Source organism: Protomyctophum bolini, assembly GCF_963924005.1.
Source record: "Protomyctophum bolini genome assembly, chromosome: 14".
Classification (NCBI taxonomy): domain Eukaryota; kingdom Metazoa; phylum Chordata; class Actinopteri; order Myctophiformes; family Myctophidae; genus Protomyctophum; species Protomyctophum bolini.
Window position 1 is genome coordinate 1,782,976 of NC_137875.1, and position 24,570 is coordinate 1,807,545.

A 24,570-nucleotide genomic window follows, 5' to 3' on the forward strand; every position below is an offset into this window, starting at 1 on the left:
TTTATTTCAGAAAACTGGAGGATTTAGAAGATTTTCTTTAAAAATTTTGAGGTCAGGCCTAAATAAATAAATAAAGGCTTTTTCACTTCACTGGAACTGGCCTTGGATCCTCTTCCTTATTTTCATAATTAAACCTGTATTCAGTTCAACAAACCAAAGGACCACGGCAGAGCTCCCTTCCTCTATTCATCATTTTAATTATGTTGTTTAATTATGTGTTTTTGCTACAAGAGAGACTTTAAGAGAGGTTTAAAAGTCGAGCCCTTTGATGTCGTCTGTTTAAAGACACAGTAGTTCTGGCTCCAGGTGACAACATTTTGAACGTAGTAATTAATGTTGTTCAGCAACTACACACTGAAGACGATACATATTCATATATAATTAATGTAGTAATGTTGTTCAGCAACTACACACTAAAGACTATACATATTTTCATGGAAAAAAAGTGAGAATCGATATTTGTGGAGAAAAGAAAATCGAGATTCACATTTGAGCAAGAATCGTGCAATAAGGGCCTTTCTCACACGCGGCCTGTCTCTGTTTGAGGCCTACGAAACACGACACACCCACATAATAACGACACTGATGTTTAGTGTTGGAATTATCTTTATTAATTAAACTCTACAATTTTTTTTTTAACTCTAAATTACAACCTCTTGCAATCAGCACTGTTTATATATATATATATATATTTATATAACATATTTTTTTGTGTGTGTGTTTTGTTTTGATTTCTCAACCAAGCTACACTTTTTTTTTTTGTTGAGGAATACAAAATATCAGTCACATTTTTGTTGTCTTCTACGAAATCACTCGCCGGTTGAAGTCCAGAGAGAGAGAGAGAGAGAGAGCAAAGAAATAAAAAAATAAAACAAAGAACACGACTTCGGAACACGGCGAAGTCGTGGCGACCGCTCGCGTCGATGAAACGACGTCTCATTTTACAGCAACAACAGCACCACCTGGTGGAATCCTTAGGAACCGACGAAACACTTTTTCTTTCAGCCAAAAAAAAGGTGGAACCTTCAACCCTGTTATAAGAGTTTCTTCAACCAACTCGAACCCGTCTGAGCGAGCTGTACCCGGGGGCAGGTTTTGGGGGGTGAGGACACTGGAGCGGTGTCGGCCAAGGGGCTTTGATGAACTGACACCGATTACATGTCTGACATCATTCAGTTATCTGCATCTAGCCTGCAGGACAAACCCTTTAGACGTCATCTAGAGGACAGAGGAGAGAGGGACCGGTCAGCCAGAGGAGAGAGGAGGAGGAGAGAGGGACCGGTCAGCCAGAGGAGAGAGGAGGAGGAGAGAGGGACCGGTCAGTTAGAGGAGGAGGAGGAGAGAGGGACCGTTCAGCCAGAGGAGAGAGGAGGAGGAGGAGAGAGGGACCGGTCAGCCAGAGGAGGAGAGAGGGACCGGTCAGCCAGAGGAGAGAGGAGGAGGAGGAGAGAGGGACCGGTCAGTTAGAGGAGGAGGAGGAGAGAGGGACCGTTCAGCCAGAGGAGAGAGGAGGAGGAGAGAGGGATCGGTCAGTTAGAGGAGGAGGAGGAGAGAGGGACCGGTCAGCCAGAGGAGAGAGGAGGAGGAGGAGAGAGGGACCGGTCAGTTAGAGGAGGAGGAGGAGAGAGGGACCGTTCAGCCAGAGGAGAGAGGAGGAGGAGGAGAGAGGGACCGGTCAGTTAGAGGAGGAGGAGGAGGAGGAGAGAGGGACCGGTCAGCCCGAGGACCAAAAGAAACAAACAGAATATGTGTCCACGTTAAAGCGTTACTTTATTTATTTTTTTGTTGGGTGGAAGTTGATATGAATGAAGGACAGACTCTCTCTGAGTCAACGCCAGCTAAGAGACTGACTCGCTGTGCTCACCGCCGGTCTGCGGTCTGGTTCAGTCTGGTCTAGTCTGGTTCAGTCCGGTCTAGTCTGGTTCAGTCCAGTCTGGTCTGGTTCAGTCCGGTCTGGTCTGGTTCAGTCCAGTCTGGTCTGGTTCAGTCTGGTCTAGTCTGGTTCAGTGCGGTCTAGTCTGGTTCAGTCTGGTCTAGTCTGGTTCAGTCTGGTCTAGTCTGGTTCAGTCCGGTTCCGGCTCCTCACAGCGGGCTGAAATGAGGGAAAACGAAGAAGATAAAAGCTAAAAAGGGGAACCAACCAACCACACGACACTCAACAGGTTTTAATCTCTCAGTCTTTCCATCAGATTCCTCTTCATAACACGATGATGTCATATTCTATACAAATATATATATAAAAAGAAAGAAAGAAAAAACAAAATAAAAGATAAAACAAAACACTGAAAAATCCTCACCCGTACTTAACTCATCATCCTTATTAAACTTCTGTTGTTGCATCTTTTTTTTAATATATATATTTATATATATAGAATTTCAACAAACATTTTTTTTTTTTCCTTTCATTTTTTTTTTCTTTAAACACGGTCTAAAATGTAGATCTGTAGTTTGACGCATTTCTGTTTTTGGGGGAAACAGGAGGAGGAGGGGGGGGGGGGGGGGGGAGTGTCCCTAGCGCCCCCTAGCGGAATGTCGCAGTAATGAAACTGACTCACTCAGTGGTTTCATAAAAAAGGAAAAAAAAAATAAGCAATTTGTCACAACGTCAAAATGAAAACTTAACAGAGAAAACGAAAAGAAAGATTTAACCACTTTTTAAAAAAAAAACACACACACCCTTCCGGGAAATCGCAGACCTACATTAAGTTCACAAACAGGTCGCAACGATGGAAGTTATCGCAACGTTTTCCGCACATGACAACAGAACAGCGCCCCCCCCCCGAAAAAACCTGGGACGCCAAGAGTGGTTACCGATAATAATAATAATATAACAGATTTACACATAAACATAATGAACTATGATAGATGTAAGGAGGAAGGATGATGAGGTTCAGTCTAGAAGAAGAGTTGGTTTCTGCGTGAACACACGCGCGTACACACACGCACACACACACACACCGATGACAATTAAAAACAACATCTTTCAGGAGTTTGGGGTACATGTTAGGTTGATTGTGCTGCCTGTGTGCTACTTGTGTGTGTGTGTGTGTGTGTGTGTGTGTGTGTGTGTGTGTGTGTGTGTGTGTGTATGTGTGTGTGTGTGTGTGTGTGCACGCGCGTGCAGGAGAACGGGTCCATGGCGCTGGGGTCTGGCCGGTGATAATGGCCGACACACTTAGAATGGGAGAGAGAGAGAATCAATCTGGGGCGTTTTTAGCACGGCCGCGAGCACCGACTGACCAAACGGACAAACGGACGGACGGACGGCCACTGGATCCATTACTGCTGCTCCGCTGTCCTCCCCCCCCCTCCCCCCCCTCCCTCCCTCCCTCCCCCCCCTCCCCCCTCCCCCCCTCCCTCCCTCCCTCCCTCCCCCCCCTCCCCCCTCCCTCCCCCCCCCCCCTCCCTCCCTCCTCAGCCTGCTCCCCAGTGCCCCGAGGCGGAGGGGAGAAGGCCTCAGCCCAACGGTCTCCAACGGCCCCAGGCTCAGTCACTCCCTTCCCAGCACCCTGAGTCTGGTCCCCCTGCAGTGCCCAAGCTATTGTCACGGGGAGGTGGTGGCTGAGGGTGCCAGGGCCCCCCCCAGGGCCCAAGGCTCAGTCAGGGGAGGGGAGAAGGTGTCTGAGGGTGCCCAGGGCCCCCCCCCAGGGCCCAAGGCTCAGTCAGGGGAGGGGAGAAGGTGTCTGAGGGTGCCCAGGGCCCAAGGCTCAGTCAGGGGGGAGAGGGTGCCCAGGGCCCCCCCCAGGGCCCAAGGCTCAGTCACGGGGAGAAGGTGGCTGAAGGTGCCCAGGGCCCCCCCCCAGGGCCCAAGGCTCAGTCAGGGGGGAGAGGGTGCCCAGGGCCCCCCCCCCCCCCAGGGCCAAGGCTCAGTCAGGGGGGAGAGGGTGCCCAGGGCCCCCCCCCCCAAGGGCCCAAGGCTCAGTCAGGGGGGAGAGGGTGCCCAGGGCCCCCCCCCCCCCAGGGCCCAAGGCTCAGTTAGGGGGGAGAGGGTGCCCAGGGCCCCCCCCAGGGCCCAAGGCTCAGTCAGGGAGGGGAGAAGGTGTCTGAGGGTGCCCAGGGCCCCCCCCCCAGGGCCCAAGGCTCAGTCAGGGGAGGGGAGAAGGTGTCTGAGGGTGCCCAGGGCCCAAGGCTCAGTCAGGGGGGAGAGGGTGCCCAGGGCCCCCCCCAGTGCCCAAGGCTCAGTCACGGGGAGAAGGTGGCTGAAGGTGCCCAGGGCCCCCCCCCCAGGGCCCAAGGCTCAGTCAGGGGGGAGAGGGTGCCCAGGGCCCCCCCCAGTGCCCAAGGCTCAGTCACGGGGAGAAGGTGGCCATCTCCAGGGAGATGCGCTGCCACAGCTCCTTGGTCTGCTTGCCCCTCTTGAGGTTCTGCAGGACGTCGTTGAACTGCATCATGCCCACCGGCGTCAGGCAGAAGGCGCCCCGCGCGCTGCGGATGATGTTCACAAAGTCATCGTAGTCGGCCGGCGTCAGGTGGATCAGACGATGGTGGATGTACTGAGGAGGAGGAGGAGGGGAGGGAGGAGGAGGAGGAGGGGAGAGGGGAGGGAGGAGGAGGAGGAGGGGAGAGGGGGAGGGGAGGGGGGGGGGGGAGGGGGGGGGGGGGGGGAGGAGGAGGAGGAGGGGGAGGGGAGGAGGAGGAGACAGGGGGGAGAGAGGAGATGGTCCATTACACAACAGGTCGGATTAGGCATGATTCTTACAAGAGTAAGAATCACGCCTACAGTTTATTGTTCTTATTCTTTTTTCGGTCACCTACTACTTCCACATACTTTATGCTAGAATTTTAGTTCAAACTTCAAACTGTTCAGCTCTTTGCAGTTATGCTTGCTTGTATTTTTATTTTTACAAAGTTTTATACTTTTTATACTTTTTAACTTTTTTTTACATCCTTTATAATGAGAGTCGATGGAAGAAAGGTCCCATTTTTCACAGTTAACTTTTTTGAGCTCTTATTACTCCGTCATACTTTCACTTTGAAACTTCATTCAAACTTTATAATGTTCATCTATCTTTGAACTTTCATTGGTGAAAAAGTTGTTTTGAAAAAGTTTATACTTTTTAACATATTTAACTTTATTTATAGTTTTTTCCTGCCATTGACTTTGTATGGGATTTATCTCTAAATCAACCTCACTTTTGCAGCCTCATTACTCTGGCATACTTTGTCGTAGAAACGTGATTTAAACTTTAGAACGCTCACACGACTCTGGACTTTTTCGTGGTTCAAACCGTATTCGAATACGTTAAACGGTTTTTCCGAAATCGCAGTTCAATCGCAGGCCGTTTCGCGTAATTAGTGCCATTTTAGAGTGCGGGCCTTCTTTGACTAGAGTGTGGAGACTGAAATTCTTTCCTTGAAAATTTACCAAACAAATTGTCGTCCCGGCCAAAGTATTCATTTTACACGCATGTTCTTTGGTCATTTTGTAGCCACACATGTCCTCTTTCACACAATGTGACCACCAAAGTACAGAGACATACAGAATGTGAACTACGGCCTTTTAAGTGACACAAAAACAGTAAATCTGCTCATTGACCTCCATTGTATAATTCTTACGAGGAAATTATCGCGCTGACAATTCTTAACTCGCTCTTATAACCACATTTTCAATCGTACCAACACCACAATCGCACATGGTGTACCTCAATATCTCAGGCCACTCACAGCGAAAAAAATATTTGCATTCGACTTTTACTTTTTGCGATAGAGCAATTTGTTCGGGGCATAGTTTCCTCCATCCAGGACCATTGAAATCTCCCAGTCATAGTGCTGGCAAGTAGTAGAACTCTTTTTACTTCCACAGCTGAGACATATAAGGGCTTAATTACAGGGCTTGACATTAAAGTTACAAGATCTCAATGAGTTGCTCTGCCATACCTTGTGAGCTTGTAGGTCTGCTATTTGTGCAATTAGGCTAGACACATGCAAGTGCACGCACGCACGCACGCACGCACACACACACCCTGTCTTCGCACGCACGCACGCACGCACACACACACCCTGTCTTCCTATTGGCTGGCCTTTACACAGCTCTCGCAAGTGTGCGCACGCACGCACACACACACACACCCTGTCTTCGCACGCACGCACACACACACCCTGTCTTCCTATTGGCTGGCCTTTACACAGCTCTCGCAAGAGCACGCACGCACACACGCACACACACACCCTGTCTTCCTATTGGCTGGCCTTTACACAGCTCTCGCAAGCGCACGCACGCACGCACGCACAAAAATGAAAACATTTTTTTTTTTTTTTTTTTTTTCAAAATAAAAATTGAAAAAATTTGAAAAAATTTGAAAAAAATTGAAAAAATTGAAAAAAATTGAAAAAGTGAAAAAAATGGAAAAATGAAAAAATGAAAAAAAACTTAAAAAAATGAAAAAAACTTAAAAAAAGAAAAAAAACTTTAACTTTTTTTTTTTTTACTTATTAAGAAAAAACTTTAACTTTTTTTTTTTTTACTTATTAAAGCGGGTATGTCACGCCCCTCGGGAAGCTATTAAGGCTATTAACGCTAGCATCTAGATTGTGACGTAAAGTCGGGCCAGCTCAATTTGACCAATGAAATTGATCTTGTATCTGGTCTAAATGTCAGAGCGGCTCTGGGCTCTGCGAGTTAGCGTTCCTGGTGGCTATCAACTCATGCTAGTGGTTTTGAGGCCACCTTCAGCCTCATAGCTGGGTAAAAGTTTGGTGGAAAAATTACTTTTTTGCTACAAAAAACTCGCCAGAATGACACCGAGTTGACGTCCAAGTTTTAGGGAAAACTGTTGCATAATCGCAATTCCGCGCGACGGGTTCCATCGTACCCATCTTGTCTATCTGTCTCCCCCCCGCTGACACGCCCTCAGCCGGCTAAGTGCTGAACAGGGCTCACGGAGCCCTGGAGCTTCACGTAACCACTGCCTGTGACTACTCCACCTCTCTCTCTCTCTCTCTCTCTCTCTCACACACACACACACACACACACACACACACACGCTCGCTCTCTCTCTCTCTCTCTCTCTCTCTCTCTCTCTCTCTCTCACACACACACACACACACACCGATATAGGGGCGGTCTCTCTCTCTCTCGCACACACGGGGGACTTCGCAGCCGGTGTGTGGTGGGCTTCAGACGGACTAGTCACGCGAAATTGCGATTATGCAACAGCTCAGTTCAGTTCAGTGCAACAACTCAATGTCATTGTAAGGAAGATTTCCGAGCAATAAAATATTTTTTTTGATTACACTTTCACCTAGTCTGACGCAAAAGGTTACCTCAAAACCACTAGCCTTTGTGCGCTAGCCACTCAGCTCGGCTAGATGCTAGGTCACGTCAGAGCCTGAGATATAGTCACGTGTCGTTTGAAACTGTTTTCATTCAGACCACGTGATGTACCTTATCAGCAATGTTAATCTCGGGCTTTGACACTCCCCCTTTAAGAAAAAACTTTAACTTTTTTTTTTTTTACTTATTAAGAAAAAACTTTAACTTTTTTTTTACTTATTAAAAAAAAACTTTAACTTTTTTTTTACTTATTAAGAAAAACTTTAACTTTTTTTTTTTTTATGCAGTTATTTATGCTTATTCTTTTTACACATTTTTATACATTCTTTTTTTTTACTTTTCCTTCAGCTTTAATACATTTTCTACTGTACATTATATACATTGCGTCTTTTGGCGAGCCCACGCAGTTTCTGTAGGGAACTGCTTTCTAGTTGTATTTTAATGGCCTTTTAAAGCAAGGCTCAATATGCCGATGGTGGATGTCAGTCATAGAGCCACATCCTCTCATAGCCAGTTGTAGCCGACACCTTACCGCTGTGTCAGTTCCGTGGTTAGACTGGCATATTCGCCGATACCGATATAATAATAATAGTAAAAAGAAGTGGGTCTTGACCTGAGCTTTAAAAATGTCTACAGAGGCTGCCTGTCGAAGGTACAGTGGGAGCTTGTTCCACGCCGACGGCCCGTAGAAGCAAAAAGCTGCTTCCCCGTATTTTTTAGTTGCCATTTCTTTAGGCAAAGCGAGCAGGCCAGCAGTGGAAGGCCTTAGGGGGGCGGTTTGGGACATATTTAGGCAGGCAGTCATGTAGGTAGGAAGGTGCGAGACCATTGAGAGCTTTATACACAAGTAAAATCATTTTAAAATCAATCCTAAAAACAACCGGAAGCCAGTGCAGTGAAGCCAAAACTGGAGTAATATATTCTCTCATCTTAGTTCTAGTTAAAACTCTGGCTGCTGCATTTTGGACAAGTTGTAATCTGTCAGTTCTTTTCTTAGGCAGTCCTGAAAAAAGTGCATTGCAGTAGTCAAGCCGAGAAAAAACAAAAGGCGTGGATTAGCGTTTTTGCATCGTCCAAAGACAAATAGGCTCTGATTCGTGCAATATTTCCAAGGTGAAAAAAGGCAATATGACCGATATGACCCAATATGACAAATAAGGGCCGATGCCGATATAGTATGGGGACATCTCTAGTTACAAGTAGCTGAGATTGTTCCAGATGCGTGACGCATAGAACCATGTTTAGATCTAGATTGTTCCAGATGCGTGACGCATAGAACCATGTTTAGATCTAGATTGTTCCAGATGCGTGACGCATAGAACCATGTTTAGATCTAGATTGTTCCAGATGCGTGGCGCATAGAACCATGTTTAGATCTAGATTGTTCCAGATGCGTGGCGCATAGAACCATGTTTAGATCTAGATTGTTCCAGATGCGTGACGCATAGAACCATGTTTAGATCTAGATTGTTCCAGATGCGTGACGCATAGAACCATGTTTAGATCTAGATTGTTCCAGATGCGTGACGCATAGAACCATGTTTAGATCTAGATTGTTCCAGATGCGTGACGCACAGAACCATGTTTAGATCTAGATTGTTCCAGATGCGTGACGCATAGAACCATGTTTAGATCTAGATTGTTCCAGATGCGTGACGCATAGAACCATGTTTAGATCTAGATTGTTCCAGATGCGTGACGCATAGAACCATGTTTAGATCTAGATTGTTCCAGATGCATAGAACCATGTTTAGATCTAGATTGTTCCAGACGCGTGGCGCATAGAACCATGTTTAGATCTAGATTGTTCCAGATGCGTGGCGCATAGAACCATGTTTAGATCTAGATTGTTCCAGATGCGTGACGCATAGAACCATGTATAGATCTAGATTGTTCCAGATGCGTGGCGCATAGAACCATGTTTAGATCTAGATTGTTCCAGATGCGTGACGCATAGAACCATGTTTAGATCTAGATTGTTCCAGATGCATAGAACCATGTTTAGATCTAGATTGTTCCAGACGCGTGGCGCATAGAACCATGTTTAGATCTAGATTGTTCCAGATGCGTGGCGCATAGAACCATGTTTAGATCTAGATTGTTCCAGATGCGTGACGCATAGAACCATGTATAGATCTAGATTGTTCCAGATGCGTGGCGCATAGAACCATGTTTAGATCTAGATTGTTCCAGATGCGTGACGCATAGAACCATGTTTAGATCTAGATTGTTCCAGATGCGTGGCACATAGAACCATGTTTAGATCTAGATTGTTCCAGATGCATAGAACCATGTTTAGATCTAGATTGTTCCAGATGCGTGGCGCATAGAACCATGTTTAGATCTAGATTGTTCCAGATGCGTGACGCATAGAACCATGTTTAGATCTAGATTGTTCCAGATGCGTGACGCATAGAACCATGTTTAGATCTAGATTGTTCCAGATGCTTGGCGCATAGAACCATGTTTAGATCTAGATTGTTCCAGATGCGTGGCGCATAGAACCATGTTTAGATCTAGATTGTTCCAGATGCGTGACGCATAGAACCATGTTTAGATCTAGATTGTTCCAGATGCGTGGCGCATAGAACCATGTTTAGATCTAGATTGTTCCAGATGCGTGACGCATAGAACCATGTTTAGATCTAGATTGTTCCAGATGCGTGGCGCATAGAACCATGTTTAGATCTAGATTGTTCCAGATGCGTGGCGCATAGAACCATGTTTAGATCTAGATTGTTCCAGATGCGTGGCGCATAGAACCATGTTTAGATCTAGATTGTTCCAGATGCGTGGCGCATAGAACCATGTTTAGATCTAGATTGTTCCAGATGCGTGACGCATAGAAGCATGTTTAGATCTAGATTGTTCCAGATGCGTGGCGCATAGAACCATGTTTAGATCTAGATTGTTCCAGATGCGTGGCGCATAGAACCATGTTTAGATCTAGATTGTTCCAGATGCGTGGCGCATAGAACCATGTTTAGATCTAGATTGTTCCAGATGCGTGGCGCATAGAACCATGTTTAGATCTAGATTGTTCCAGATGCGTGGCGCATAGAACCATGTTTAGATCTAGATTGTTCCAGATGCGTGACGCATAGAACCATGTTTAGATCTAGATTGTTCCAGATGCGTGACGCATAGAACCATGTTTAGATCTAGATTGTTCCAGATGCGTGGCGCATAGAACCACGTTTAGATCTAGATTGTTCCAGATGCGTGGCGCATAGAAGCATGTTTAGATCTAGATTGTTCCAGATGCGTGGCGCATAGAACCATGTTTAGATCTAGATTGTTCCAGATGCGTGGCGCATAGAACCATGTATAGATCTAGATTGTTCCAGATGCGTGGCGCATAGAACCATGTTTAGATCTAGATTCTTCCAGATGCGTGGCGCATAGAACCATGTTTAGATCTAGATTGTTCCAGATGCGTGGCGCATAGAACCATGTTTAGATCTAGATTGTTCCAGATGCGTGGCGCATAGAACCATGTTTAGATCTAGATTGTTCCAGATGCGTGGCGCATAGAACCATGTTTAGATCTAGATTGTTCCAGATGCGTGACGCATAGAACCATGTTTAGATCTAGATTGTTCCAGATGCGTGGCGCATAGAAGCATGTTTAGATCTAGATTGTTCCAGATGCGTGGCGCATAGAAGCATGTTTAGATCTAGATTGTTCCAGATGCGTGGCGCATAGAACCATGTTTAGATCTAGATTGTTCCAGATGCGTGGCGCATAGAAGCATGTTTAGATCTAGATTGTTCCAGATGCGTGGCGCATAGAACCATGTTTAGATCTAGATTGTTCCAGATGCGTGGCGCATAGAACCATGTTTAGATCTAGATTGTTCCAGATGCGTGGCGCATAGAACCATGTTTAGATCTAGATTGTTCCAGATGCGTGACGCATAGAACCATGTTTAGATCTAGATTGTTCCAGATGCATAGAACCATGTTTAGATCTAGATTGTTCCAGATGCGTGGCGCATAGAACCATGTTTAGATCTAGATTGTTCCAGATGCGTGGCGCATAGAACCACGTTTAGATCTAGATTGTTCCAGATGCGTGGCGCATAGAACCATGTTTAGATCTAGATTGTTCCAGATGCGTGGCACATAGAAGCATGTTTAGATCTAGATTGTTCCAGATGCGTGGCGCATAGAACCATGTTTAGATCTAGATTGTTCCAGATGCGTGACGCATAGAACCATGTTTAGATCTAGATTGTTCCAGATGCGTGGCGCATAGAACCATGTTTAGATCTAGATTGTTCCAGATGCGTGACGCATAGAACCATGTTTAGATCTAGATTGTTCCAGATGCGTGACGCACAGAACCATGTTTAGATCTAGATTGTTCCAGATGCGTGGCGCATAGAACCATGTTTAGATCTAGATTGTTCCAGATGCGTGACGCATAGAACCATGTTTAGATCTAGATTGTTCCAGATGCGTGGCGCATAGAACCATGTTTAGATCTAGATTGTTCCAGATGCGTGGCGCATAGAACCATGTTTAGATCTAGATTGTTCCAGATGCGTGGCGCATAGAACCATGTTTAGATCTAGATTGTTCCAGATGCGTGACGCATAGAACCATGTTTAGATCTAGATTGTTCCAGATGCGTGACGCATAGAACCATGTTTAGATCTAGATTGTTCCAGATGCGTGACGCATAGAACCATGTTTAGATCTAGATTGTTCCAGATGCGTGACGCATAGAAGCATGTTTAGATCTAGATTGTTCCAGATGCGTGACGCATAGAACCATGTTTAGATCTAGATTGTTCCAGATGCATAGAACCATGTTTAGATCTAGATTGTTCCAGATGCGTGACGCATAGAACCATGTTTAGATCTAGATTGTTCCAGATGCGTGGCGCATAGAACCATGTTCAGATCTAGATTGTTCCAGATGCGTGGCGCATAGAACCATGTTTAGATCTAGATTGTTCCAGATGCGTGACGCATAGAACCATGTTTAGATCTAGATTGTTCCAGATGCGTGACGCATAGAACCATGTTTAGATCTAGATTGTTCCAGATGCGTGACGCATAGAACCATGTTTAGATCTAGATTGTGGGTTCAGAAAGCGGACCTTCTCTCCAGATGACCTGCGAGGTCTGGATGCTTAATCATCCATCATGATGTGCCTCACACACGTATCCTGGACACAAAACCCTTCAAAACTTTACAGAACCAACCGTAGTTGGTTTTTAAATCAATGATTTGACAGCCAGGGGAGCCAGTAGTAGTGTGGCAGAATACAGAGAGAAGTCTGGTACATTATTCAAGGCCGCCGAAGTCAAGTCGACTGGATTGCTTTTGATTGATTGAATAGTTTATTAGACAGAAATGTATGAACTGCAACAGAGTACGGTCCACGCGCAACAGAAACAAGGTGAGCTCCTTGCAGTCTTTCTGACCGAGGCTAAGTCATTAAATCATATCTTCAAATGGACATATTGGTTGTTCAGTTTGACCCACCGGTTTATTATTAGAGAGTATAATGTCTTGCAGAGAAACGAGAAGCTGAGTTGAGAAAACAGGCTTGAAAATAGGGATGCACCGAAAATTCGGCCACCGAAAATATTCGGCCGAAAATGGCTAAAAATGTATTTTCGGCCTATTCGGTTTCGGCTCAAATAAGCCGAAAAATATCACCGAATAGTAGTAGTGGTCCTAAAGTTGTGAATCGAACTAAACTGCGAGGAAAACACAGATGTACAAGCCCAACGCGCTGTGCATTGCGACGGGTAGATAGCTTGTAGATCTGCTACTTTCAGCGCAGGAAGGGCGCATGCTTATGACGCTCTTTAACTATGCATCATTCAGCAGCCTGCAGCCAGCGACAGTCGCAGGCAACACAACACACGAGCAGCAGTCACGGAACGCACAGGCAGATCCACACATCTGTGCTTTCATCCACGATTCCATAGCCTTCTAAATCTTATGTCCCATCCACGGGCACAAGCAACGTGATATTAGCAGCTTCCACCCGATCTGTGGTGGTGTACTGTTGACGAGGGAAGCTAGTAGCTAGCATGGGAGCTAACGTTAGTTTTAACACTAGTACTTTCCATCCGTTCCCCAACACCTCACACTCGCTGCTGCGTTTACACGGGCAGACACAAAGACGAATGGGAATATCATTTGGAGCTTTAACAATGAATGATAGACTGTATCGTTGCTTCTGCCCGTGTTTAATGGTCAGGGCTTTACTGTTCACATGAGCAGGCAGACCTGTCAAAACGACGCACTTCCCAAAACTCAGAGACATGCCACCACGTATTAATTCAAACCCACCTCTGGAATATTGCTATCTCATTCCACTTTAATTTATTTTATTCCATAGTCTTAGTTTTTCTCTAATAAAGTTGTTTTTATTTGTTTTCTCATGTTCTCCTTGAAAAGTGTCTTTAAGTACTCAGAGAAGCTTTATATAAATAATATTATTATCACTATTATTATTACTACTTGGTTTTATTGCATATGCTTATGTAGAAAAAAAAGCTCACTGCTCAGGTCAAATAGGCCTATTGATATGCGATTAAAATGTGATTAATTGAGATTAATTAATCACAAAGCCTCCAATTATTTAGATGTTTTTTAATGGACCCATAAGTGTTTATTATTTAAGTTAGGTTTTGCCATAATCATGTCTTTTTCCATAATCAGGTAGCTTTACAACAAAGATATATTCGGCTATTCGGTATTCGGTTTTCGGCCAACTGTTTCCTATATTCGGTATTCGGTTTCGGCCAAGAATTTCCCTTTCGGTGCATCCCTACTTGAAAAGGTTCACTTCTGTGGACTCTCAACATTTCAGCTCTGACATTTATTTCTATTGTGCTATTAACTTAAATTTTGGATAAAAAATAAATAAAAACATCAGTTTTTCTCCTCTCCTGCACAGTTAGTCTTGCTTAGTCTCTGTATCAAAAAGACTCACATTTGAAGATGATTGCATGGCCACATGTTTTTCTAAATCTCTCTGAATCTAGATCTCGATGTTTTCAGACAAAAGTTGACAAAAGCAACAGTGATGTTTTTTATTTGGGGTGTGTGTGTGTGTGTGTGTGTGTGTGTCTAGCCAGCGCCCAGAATCATGCAGCATGGACATGGATCTGATGGCTTTTTATAGAAGCAGCTTTATAAGTTATGTTGTATTATATTATAATGTGTGTCAATCCATGCTTCATTTTATAGAAGCAGCTTTAGAAGTTATGTTGTATTATATCGCTAGTCTGGCCAATCAATAAATACTCATATTGAAATGACTGTAGGGCTTGCCTTTACAGCCACGTGGTGCATAGCAACAGTGTGTTAAAGCAGGGGTTTTCAACAGGTGGGTTATTGCGTGTGGTCCCTGACCATGCATTTAGTAACGTAGCCACGGAACAGTCAACTCCTCCGTCTGTGCACATGTTCTGTGGAAGTGTGTCAATGTTGTCAGAGTTACTGGGAAGTCTGAGGTTAAGACATTCCACAGAAAAGGGAAATAGAATCTCAAGAAGGGTGAAGTGGTGAAGCTTGCCTGATTAGGAAATGTGCCCATAGAATCATGTCATCATGTGCTACTGTATATCTTGCACGTATTTGACATTTTTACTATATGTATATAATATATATATTACTATTATTAAAACAGTTAAAATCTACAAGATCACAGTGTGTGGATGTAGATCAGCTGGTTGAACTATTTTAAAATATTTATCAAGATAGTAAAAATGTAGCAAAATACTTTAGGGATAAAGGTTAAGGCACGCCCAAGATATACAGTAGGGCCACATGTGTCAGTACTGTACTGTATCAGTGGACCATCGTTTGAGAAACGGTATTCCTTAACAAGTGTTACGGAAGCACTAATCTTAGCCCATATCCCATTAGAACACAACGGTGGTCCCCAGGTTGATTCTTAGTCAAGGTGACCTGGGTCACAATCAGTTGAAAACCCCCTGTGTTAAAGTAAAAAAAGCTCAGAGGAAGACACTTATAGACATTTTTATCGAAGAACGGCTGACATAGAAACAAAGCTTTTTCAGAAAACTGTCAGGATGTAGAGAAGACATTTTTAGAATCTGATCTCAGGTCAGAATGGGTTAATCAGACCAGTGTGTGTCCAGTGGAAAACCTGGTATGAATCTGATCTCAGGTCAGAATGTGTGTCTCACCTGCAGGTAGGCCTGCTGGCATCGCTGCACCAGCTGGTGGAAGGCGGGCGTGCGGAGGTGGGCGTGGATGTGGGCGGGGTTGAGCCTCTGCAGGGCGTCCATGATGATCTCCTGCAGCACGAAGGGGCTCAGGACGCCCTTCGCCGCTCCCACGCAGAACTGGTACACGTAGTTCACCCCTGGGCACCGGGACGGGAACACATTATTATTATTATACACCCTTGGGCACCGGGACGGGAACACGTGACGGTAACCAGCCAATCAGAATGAAGTATTGGGACTACCCGTTTTAGAAATATATATATATATATATATATTTTTTTAAGCAATGTGGATCTTGCAGCAGTCAAAGTACATATTGTCAATGTCAGCCACCCACAGTGGAGAAAGTTGGTTTTGCAAATCTAATCTGCACTTTTTTTAATGTGCTGTGAGGACGATTGAGGACGGCCCAAACACGTCAGAGAGTTATCCATAAAACATGAGACTCTCTTCTTGCATCTTTCATTTTGTTGTGCCTCTGGTTTAATGGTTAAGGTTATTTATAGCTGGACTCATTTAGACCTGAGGCCCATTAAAATAAAAGGCTTCTCTAAATCCTAACAGTTTTCTGAGAAACCTCATGTTTCTGTGTCAGTGGTGCTCAACCCTTTTCATGGCAAGGACCCCCAGAGTTATTATTGGGGTGCATACTTAGTTTAGACTAGTCATTGGTTACACATGGGTTAAGGTTAGGTTTAGGTGTGCTGCCCCGTGGGAGGTTAGGGTTAGGGTGAGGGTTTGACATAGGTTGTAGTTGTAGGACTAATGACTGGTCTAACCAATGACTAGTCTAAACCAAAAACTGTCTAAACTAAGTACTGCATCCGAATTATCTGTATTTGGCCACGGTCTTGGCCATTTGGCCATTTGGTCTTATTGGTGTGAAGTTAGAGGTTGTTGTTATCGCACCACAGAGTTAGATCCTCTATCTCCCTCCTATAGGCCCTCTCATCACCATAGAGTTAGATCCTCTATCTCCCTCCTATAGGCCCTCTCATCACCATAGAGTTAGATCCTCTATCTCCCTCCTATAGGCCCTCTCATCACCGTCGGTTATCAGTCCGATCACTGTGGTATCATCCGCAAATGTAAACCATAGTCTATGAACAGTAGTCTGACATAAGAGCTTTTCTCTTCTAGATGTACCAGGGCAGTGTGTAACTATAGTCTATGAACAGTAGTCTGACATAAGAGCTTTTCTCCTCTAGATGTACCAGGGCAGTGTGTAACTATAGTCTATGAACAGTAGTCTGACATAAGAGCTTTTCTCTTCTAGATGTACCAGGGCAGTGTGTAACTATAGTCTATGAACAGTAGTCTGACATGAGAGCTTTTCTCTTCTAGATGTACCAGGGCAGTGTGTAACTATAGTCTATGAACAGTAGTCTGACATAAGAGCTTTTCTCTTCAAGATGTACCAGGGCAGTGTGTAACTATAGTCTATGAACAGTAGTCTGACATAAGAGCTTTTCTCTTCTAGATGTACCAGGGCAGTGTGTAACTATAGTCTATGAACAGTAGTCTGACATGAGAGCTTTTCTCTTCTAGATGTACCAGGGCAGTGTGTAACTATAGTCTATGAACAGTAGTCTGACATAAGAGCTTTTCTCTTCTAGATGTACCAGGGCAGTGTGTAACTATAGTCTATGAACAGTAGTCTGACATAAGAGCTTTTCTCTTCAAGATGTACCAGGGCAGTGTGTAACTATAGTCTATGAACAGTAGTCTGTCTGTCTGCCTGCACGCACACACACACGCTTACAAATCCGACGGACTTATATTTCAAATACATAAAGAATGGAATAACTAAGCTCCTGGTCGATATGTAAACCTGGACACATTACCATATTTTCTGCCTCGAGGCAAAAAAGGAATAATAAATGATCTCAAGCAACCGATGCAATATTATTATGCATGTATTTCTATCTGTCTCTGGATGTGTGGATCCCAGAAGATGCATGGATGGTGTGTACTGTGAAGGCTCATTCATAGTCTGAAGGTGACCACCGCTCCGGTGGTGAGGTGACCACCGCTCCGGTGGCGAGGTGACCACCGCTCCGGTGGTGAGGTGACCACCACCGCTCCGGTGGTGAGGTGACCACCGCTCCGGTGGTGAGGTGACCACCACCACTCCAGTGGTGAGGTGACCACCACCACTCCAGTGGTGAGGTGACCACCACCACTCCAGTGGTGAGGTGACCACCACCACTCCAGTGGTGAGGTGACTACCGCTCCGGTGGTGAGGTGACCACCGGAGCTGAAATAACGTTGAACGGTGGTGAGTAAAAACAGAGAGAAGGGCTGGAGCGGTGGCGGTGGTTTGCTCTTCACCACGGCTCAGTGACGTCATGTTGTAGTTCGGTGGTCACCCCACCACCGAAAATCCAGACTATGAATGAGCCTTAAGGTATCGGTCAATTTCTAGTGGAGACGCTGTGTTTTCGTATGGAACGTATGGAACGTATGGAACGTAGCTAGTAGCTAAATCTGGTACAAAGCAGATTTTCTCTTTGCTTGAGATTAAATGTGTTCTGTACACGGTCCCTTGATACAAATACGTGGGAAAAAAATGAAATGAAATGCATTCGTACTCCATGCATAAATCAGTTAAATCATCAATGAGTTTTTCCTTCCACTCACCTAATCCGCCTGCATTTTAAATTACACCTAGCCTGGCGGACACACCTAGCAACCATTACACTCACCTAGCCTCGCGGCCACACCTAGCAACCACTACACTCACATAGCCTGGCGGACACACCTAGCAACCATCACACTCACCTAGCCTCGCGGCCACACCTAGCAACCATTACACTCACCTAGCCTCGCGGACACACCTAGCAACCATTACACTCACCTAGCCTGGCGGCCAGTCCTAGCAACCACTTGACGTCCTCTGTGTAGGGCGGGCTGCGGGAGAAGTTGTTGGGATGGTCGTTGTGAGCCCTCCTGCCCAACATCTCCAACGCCAGCATGCCTAAGTCACAGAGGGGGAGGTCTGTTATGGATCTGTAATGCCAGCATGTCTAAGTCACAGAGGAAGAGGTTTGTTATGGATCTGTAATGCCAGCATGTCTAAGACACAGAGGGGGGGGGTTTGTTATGGATCTGTAATGCCAGCATGTCTAAGTCACAGAGGGGGAGGTCTGTTATGGATCTGTAATGCCAGCATGTCTAAGACACAGAGGGGGGGGTTTGTTATGGATCTGTAATGCCAGCATGTCTAAGTCACAGAGGGGGAGGTATGTTATGGATCTGTAATGCCAGCATGTCTAAGTCACAGAGGGGGAGGTCTGTTATGGATCTGTGGAGAAAAACAATCAGCGATCCGGTTTGATATCAATAATAAAGCTTATCTGACGTAACGTTCCAGCGGTTGACGGTTGGATTCTAATTGGGGCGGAAGGTTCCGTCACGAGGAGTTATTTAGTTAAAGGCCGCTGCTCACCAACTCTGTAGGCGGAGTGCAGGTAGTGCAGGCCCTGTTGGCTGATTGGCTGGCTGTGCTGCTCGTCCTCAACCGGGAAGGAGGTGCTGACCAATGGGGCGGGCTGCTGGGAGGAGAGGGCGGGCAGGGCCTGGATGCTGGAGCTGGAGTGAACGCCCCCTACTGGACAGAACAGAGGAGAAGGAGGAGGAGTCACAAAACTATATGCACGTCTAGCACGCAGCCCTGGTGCACAAACTAAAAATCACACCCGTGTGAAGTGAGGGGCGCTAATATATTAAAGTCTAACTCGTGTTGATTATAGGTGATGTAACGGTGATGTAAAACAAACGGTGCAAACACCAAACATTAACTAGCTCTCAATGATGACGTAATAAAGATGTGGATTAAAGGACCCAATGCCAGAGTGTAATTGGTTTTCGATGGTGACGTAATGACGATATGTTTTAGTGTCGGGAGGATTAAAGGTAATGCTCCTATGTATACATGCATGTAATCTGACACCACTGCCGTATCAGGCACAAGTAGTCATTACTGAGATTTGACAGTTTGTAACGGTTCGAAAGTACTTGCGCGCTCTGCTTGCGCACTAGTAGGCCATTAATGGCCTACTAGTGCGCAACAAGCACGTATATGCACTCGACAGAGTGCAGTTCTAGTTGTCAATGCGTTTACTAAACAAACGTTGAACTAAAGGCAAACATCAAACCTGTATATAGGGGCTCTAGCGCCGCTCAAAAATGGCGCGATCTCTTAATGTTCTAATGTCGGAGAATATCCACAGTCGCCGGCGGCAACAAAGTGATGCGATTTGGCTATTATTTTCGGTGCACAACGCAACAGGATTCTGATGGGAGGGGCAGGCCCGTCTGGGCGTGGTAGGGGTCTCCTCGGTACTGACCTGACACCGTGGTGGCCAGGGGGAGGGGCAGGCCCGTCTCGGCGTGGTAGGGGTGGACGGCGTGGATCTGGGTCATGGCGGGAACGGGAACGCCGCCGGGGAAGGTGACGGCCGTGGCGGCCATGGGCGGATGAGGGCCGGCGGCCACGGAGAACGGGAACTGAGCGCCGAGGAACGCCGGGTGCATTCCCTATGAGACACCACACGCACACACACACACACAGAGACCACGCACGCACGCACACACACACACACACACACACACACACACACACACACACAGAGAGACACCGCACGCACACACACACACAGAGACCACCGCACGCGCACACACACACACACACAGAGAGAGACACACACACAGAGACACACACACACACGTTAACAGGTTATTCGTGTCCACATAAGCATACAATTAGGGCACCAATATTAAAAGGTAGGATTAAGCTTACATTCACAACATCATGGCAGCCACACGTCGTGATTACAATAAGCATGTTATTCAGTACTTACTGTAGGAATAAGTGCTGTAACAGTGTCTCTTTTATATAGCACCTTTTCAGGGCACCCTAGCACCCTGGAACAACCACACTGTGGGACTGGGTGTGTGCTAGGGCGAACGAGGTATGTGCTAGGGTGCCGAATATAAAAACTGCACCTGTAGCATAGCCCACCTCTGAAATGGTAAGAAGAAATCAGGCCAGGGCATTTAAATGTTCTCCTGTGGCAGATTCATCTGGTTTCCAGGCTAATTCTAGAGCTGCTATTGTTTTTGCCTAACGTTCGCCCCGGGATGAGGATGTTAGCAGATTTAGAATGAATGAATGATGAAGGCTTTTGTCTCTCTCTCTCTGTGTGTGTGTGTGTGTGTGTGTGTGTGTGTGTGTGTTACTTCAGATCAGCACACATGAGGTTTCCCCCACCACGAGGCCCACAGGAGGGGTTTTAACCCTCAGGAGGGGTTTTAACTTTTATTTTAAATCGTTGGTGTTGGTGTTCTTAAAACTGGACAGTTGTGTGTTGTGTAACTTTAGACTAGAGATCATGACATGATAGCAGGGAAATTGCATAAGCGTGTGTGTGTGTGTGTGTGCGCGCGCGCGCGCGCGTGTGCGTGTGTGTGTGTGCATACATATCATGTCTTTTTTTTCTTTTTTAATCCCACGATTTTGTAACCCATTTTTCACCGTATCATAATTAAAAGAATGTCTTTTTGATCTTCTTATATTGGTATTGTTAGTATTTACCCACATGAACCTTTGCATTATTTTTTAATTATTATTATTCTAGTCATAATAGGTCAAAGTCATAATAGGTGAACATTCTGAGAAAATAGCCAGACATTCTTAACCCATTCTGAACGGGAACCCATTTTGGTGTCAGCATCATGTTATGCTTTAGCTACTGAAAAATAGCAGATCTACAAGCTCATAGCGCGCCACCGAGTGGCGCGCTACGAGCTTGTAGGTCTGCTATTTTTGAAAAAAATCGACGAACGACTGACATTTTTAGAATCTGATCTCGGGTCAGAATGGGTTCATCAGACCAGTGTGTGTCCAGTGGAAACCTCGTATGAATCTGATCTCAGGTCAGAATGGGTTAAAAAATAGCAAATCTACAAGTTCACAACGCGTCACAAGGTGATGTTTCTTTTTGATGAAGCTGACTTTGGTCTAGCCGCTGTATTAAAAAAAAATAAAGCTGTATTTTAACCCTGTTTTTTTTATGAAAGCTTTTAATAAAACTTTACTTGACAAGAGCATTATTCAACTCTTTATTTAACAATTCTACTGATTAAACTAGAGTTGGTGAAAGTGGTGACACAAAGAAATGAGACAAAATTGGAACTGCAAAAGCTGTTTGTTAAAAATGGCAACTCACCCCGAACATGTATTTTCTGTTTATTTAACTCATTCTGAACGGGTACCCCTTTTGGTGTTAGCTGATGTTATGTTTAGATGTTATGCTTTAGCTATTGAAAAACTTTTACTGAAGAAAAGCTCTATACTGTATAATGAAAAACTGTATAGTGAGTGACTAAGTGATGATTAGCCTACTATCAGAGATATAGATAAAGCCCTGGTGATTTTTGGCTTATTAACCTGTTAAAAAGCCTAAGAGCTTTTTCACAGCATGTTCACACTTAATTTATCAATTGAGTGTAAAAATCCCCCTCTATTTCTCTACCTCTCTCTCTCTCATTTGCAATGACAGAACAGTTGTGTGTGGGTTTATTTCTCATCCATGGAACAGTGTTTTATCTTAGCATGCTGCTTCATTTAAACTTGTGTCATGTCTTCTTCAATAACGTCTCTCACTCGGTAGTTGGAGTAGTAAGTCTATGTTGTGTCTTCAGAAAAAGATCAATGCTTCCGTTGTGATGTCAAAGCTCAGATAGAACTGGAACTATAGGATGGAAGAAAAGAAAATACACTCAAGAGGTGCAAATTCACCCAGACGTGGTCGAAGGCAGAGAAGCCTATATTAATATAAATATTAATCAGAGGTTTTCAACTGGTGGTCCGTGGTGGACCACTGGTGGTCCGTGAAGGTATTGCATGTGGTCCCCATGACCATGCGTTTAGTAATGTAAGACATTTTAAGATTTGTTTTTTTATATGGTGCACTTTAATGACCTGATTGTATGATGACACATCAGTGTTGTCAGCATGGGAAAGTCTGATATCACTATAACTTCTACAGAAAGGGGAATTAGAATTTCAAAAGGAGAGTGCAGGCCTATACCGCCTATACCTGATTGAGTCACCGTTATTAGGAAACGTGCCCATATAATCATGCAATCACGTGTCTGTCGGTATGAGTTTATGGAAGGTTAAGAGAACAGAATAAGGAGAATAGATAAGTGGTTCTCAATCTTTTTTGAGGTGAGGGCCTCTAGCATGTCAGTTAAAGGAGAATTCCATACTAAAAGGCTTTCTTACCTTTCTTTGTAGTTGTTACGTCCCCATCAAAGAGTTCCAGGTGTTATTTTGTGCAAAAGCTCCTTATTGGCTATTTCCCCTACCATAAGCCCTCAATGAATTGCATTGAATTGAATGGGGCTATGGGGTGTTGTGCTAATTCGCTTATTTCCATCGCTCAAAATTATAATTTCTTTGTATATATCATCTCTTCATAATGTAAATAATATCCCAAGCGGCACACTTTACTACTTCTTTCGATGGAAATAAGCAAATTAGCATAACACCACATAGCCCCATTCAATTCCCATTCAATGCAATGCAATTCATTTAGGGCATATGATAGGGAAAATAGCCAATAAGGAGTTTTTGCACAAAAAAAACACCTGGACCTCTTTGGTGGGGACGTAACGACTACAAAGAAAGGTAAGAAAGATAAGAAAGCATTCTAGCATGGAATTCTCCTTAAAATAATGACGGTTTTAAGGGCTTGATTTAATTCACCTCAAAGGATCAAATGAAGGTCTGGGCCGTGGCTCAGCGGTCCAGGCACCTCGGCTGGTATAACCCAGTCTGGCGGTGTGGAGTTGGTTCGACTCCCGGTCCCGACGGTCCCGGCGGGCTTTACTGCATGTCACCCCCCACCCCCCCCCACCCCCATCTCTCTCTCCCCATTTCCTGTCAGCCTACTTTAGTTTCTATCCCTCCATAAAAAAAATATAAAATGAAGGCGGTCTGAAAGCCACACAAAGAAATAAAAATAAAAGATCAAATTAAATGAAGTCCTTAACAGTCGATATTTAATTTCAAGCTCCCCCCCCCCCCCCACACACCACGCCCATATACCCCCCCCACTCTCCCACCCAACGGTGGTCCACGGGTTGATTCTTAGTCAGGGTGGTGGGACAAATCTGCTTTCTGCTTCCATGCCCTTATTTCAGGGAACACTGTACAACAGACAGAACACTGTACAACAGACAGAACAGACAGAACAGACCTGGGCATTGTACGGCCCGCGGGCTGACTCTGACCGGCCCTCCAAAGATTACTTGATAATCAGAAAATAAAACACACTTTCTAATTACCTTATATGGGTGGCACTAAAAACCTGCATCGCTTTTATTTTGAAGCCCCATGCATTCTCACACGTCAACTGTGCACGACGGGAATTCCGTGTTCCTTGAGTTCCCAGGTGGTCCCGTTGGCTGGGTGGACCACCTGGAACCCCCTCCTCAGTTCCAGGTGGTCCCGTTGGCTGGGTGGGACCACCTGGAACCCCCTCCTCAGTTCCAGGTGGTCCCGTTGGCTGGGTGGACCACCTGGAACCCCCTCCTCAGTTCCATGTGGTCCCGTTGGCTGGGTGGGACCACCTGGAACCCCCTCCTCAGTTCCAGGTGGTCCCGTTGGCTGGGTGGGACCACCTGGAACCCCCTCCTCAGTTCCATGTGGTCCCGTTGGCTGGGTGGGACCACCTGGAACCCCCTCCTCACATTCATATATCACTCACATCACACACGCTGGGAGTTTGAATGAAGAGGCTTTTTGGTGGAAATACTCACAACACAGACCTGTGGGTAGGCGGCCCCGGACACCGGGAACACGGCGGGCCCCCCGGACACCGGGAAGACGGCGGGCCCCCGGGGGACCACGTGCTGCAGAGGGTGGCCCAGGTACTGGGGGCTGCACACCGTGGGTAGGTGGGCCTGGATGGTGGTGTACGGGTGGAGGGCCTGGCCGTGGGGGTGGGCCATGGGCTGGTGAGACTGGGGGGGGGGAAACATACAGTTATATATGGGTGGGC

At 45.5% G+C, this 24,570-nt stretch overlaps 1 protein-coding gene across 1 annotated transcript in view; it reads right to left on the minus strand.

Moving 5' to 3' along the window:
* Nucleotides 1–3,430: 3,430 nt before the first annotated feature.
* Nucleotides 3,431–24,570, minus strand: part of zswim8 (zinc finger, SWIM-type containing 8) — a 91,175-nt gene continuing 70,035 nt past the window's right edge. The window contains exons 28-33 of the mRNA XM_080782089.1: nucleotides 24,329–24,532; nucleotides 19,849–20,038; nucleotides 18,948–19,109; nucleotides 18,357–18,476; nucleotides 15,458–15,636; nucleotides 3,431–4,493 (exon numbers count right to left, since the gene is read on the minus strand). Coding sequence (XP_080638215.1) covers nucleotides 4,290–4,493; nucleotides 15,458–15,636; nucleotides 18,357–18,476; nucleotides 18,948–19,109; nucleotides 19,849–20,038; nucleotides 24,329–24,532 — 1,059 coding nt within the window. The 3' untranslated portion in view covers nucleotides 3,431–4,289. The remainder of the gene's footprint in view (nucleotides 4,494–15,457; nucleotides 15,637–18,356; nucleotides 18,477–18,947; nucleotides 19,110–19,848; nucleotides 20,039–24,328; nucleotides 24,533–24,570) is intronic.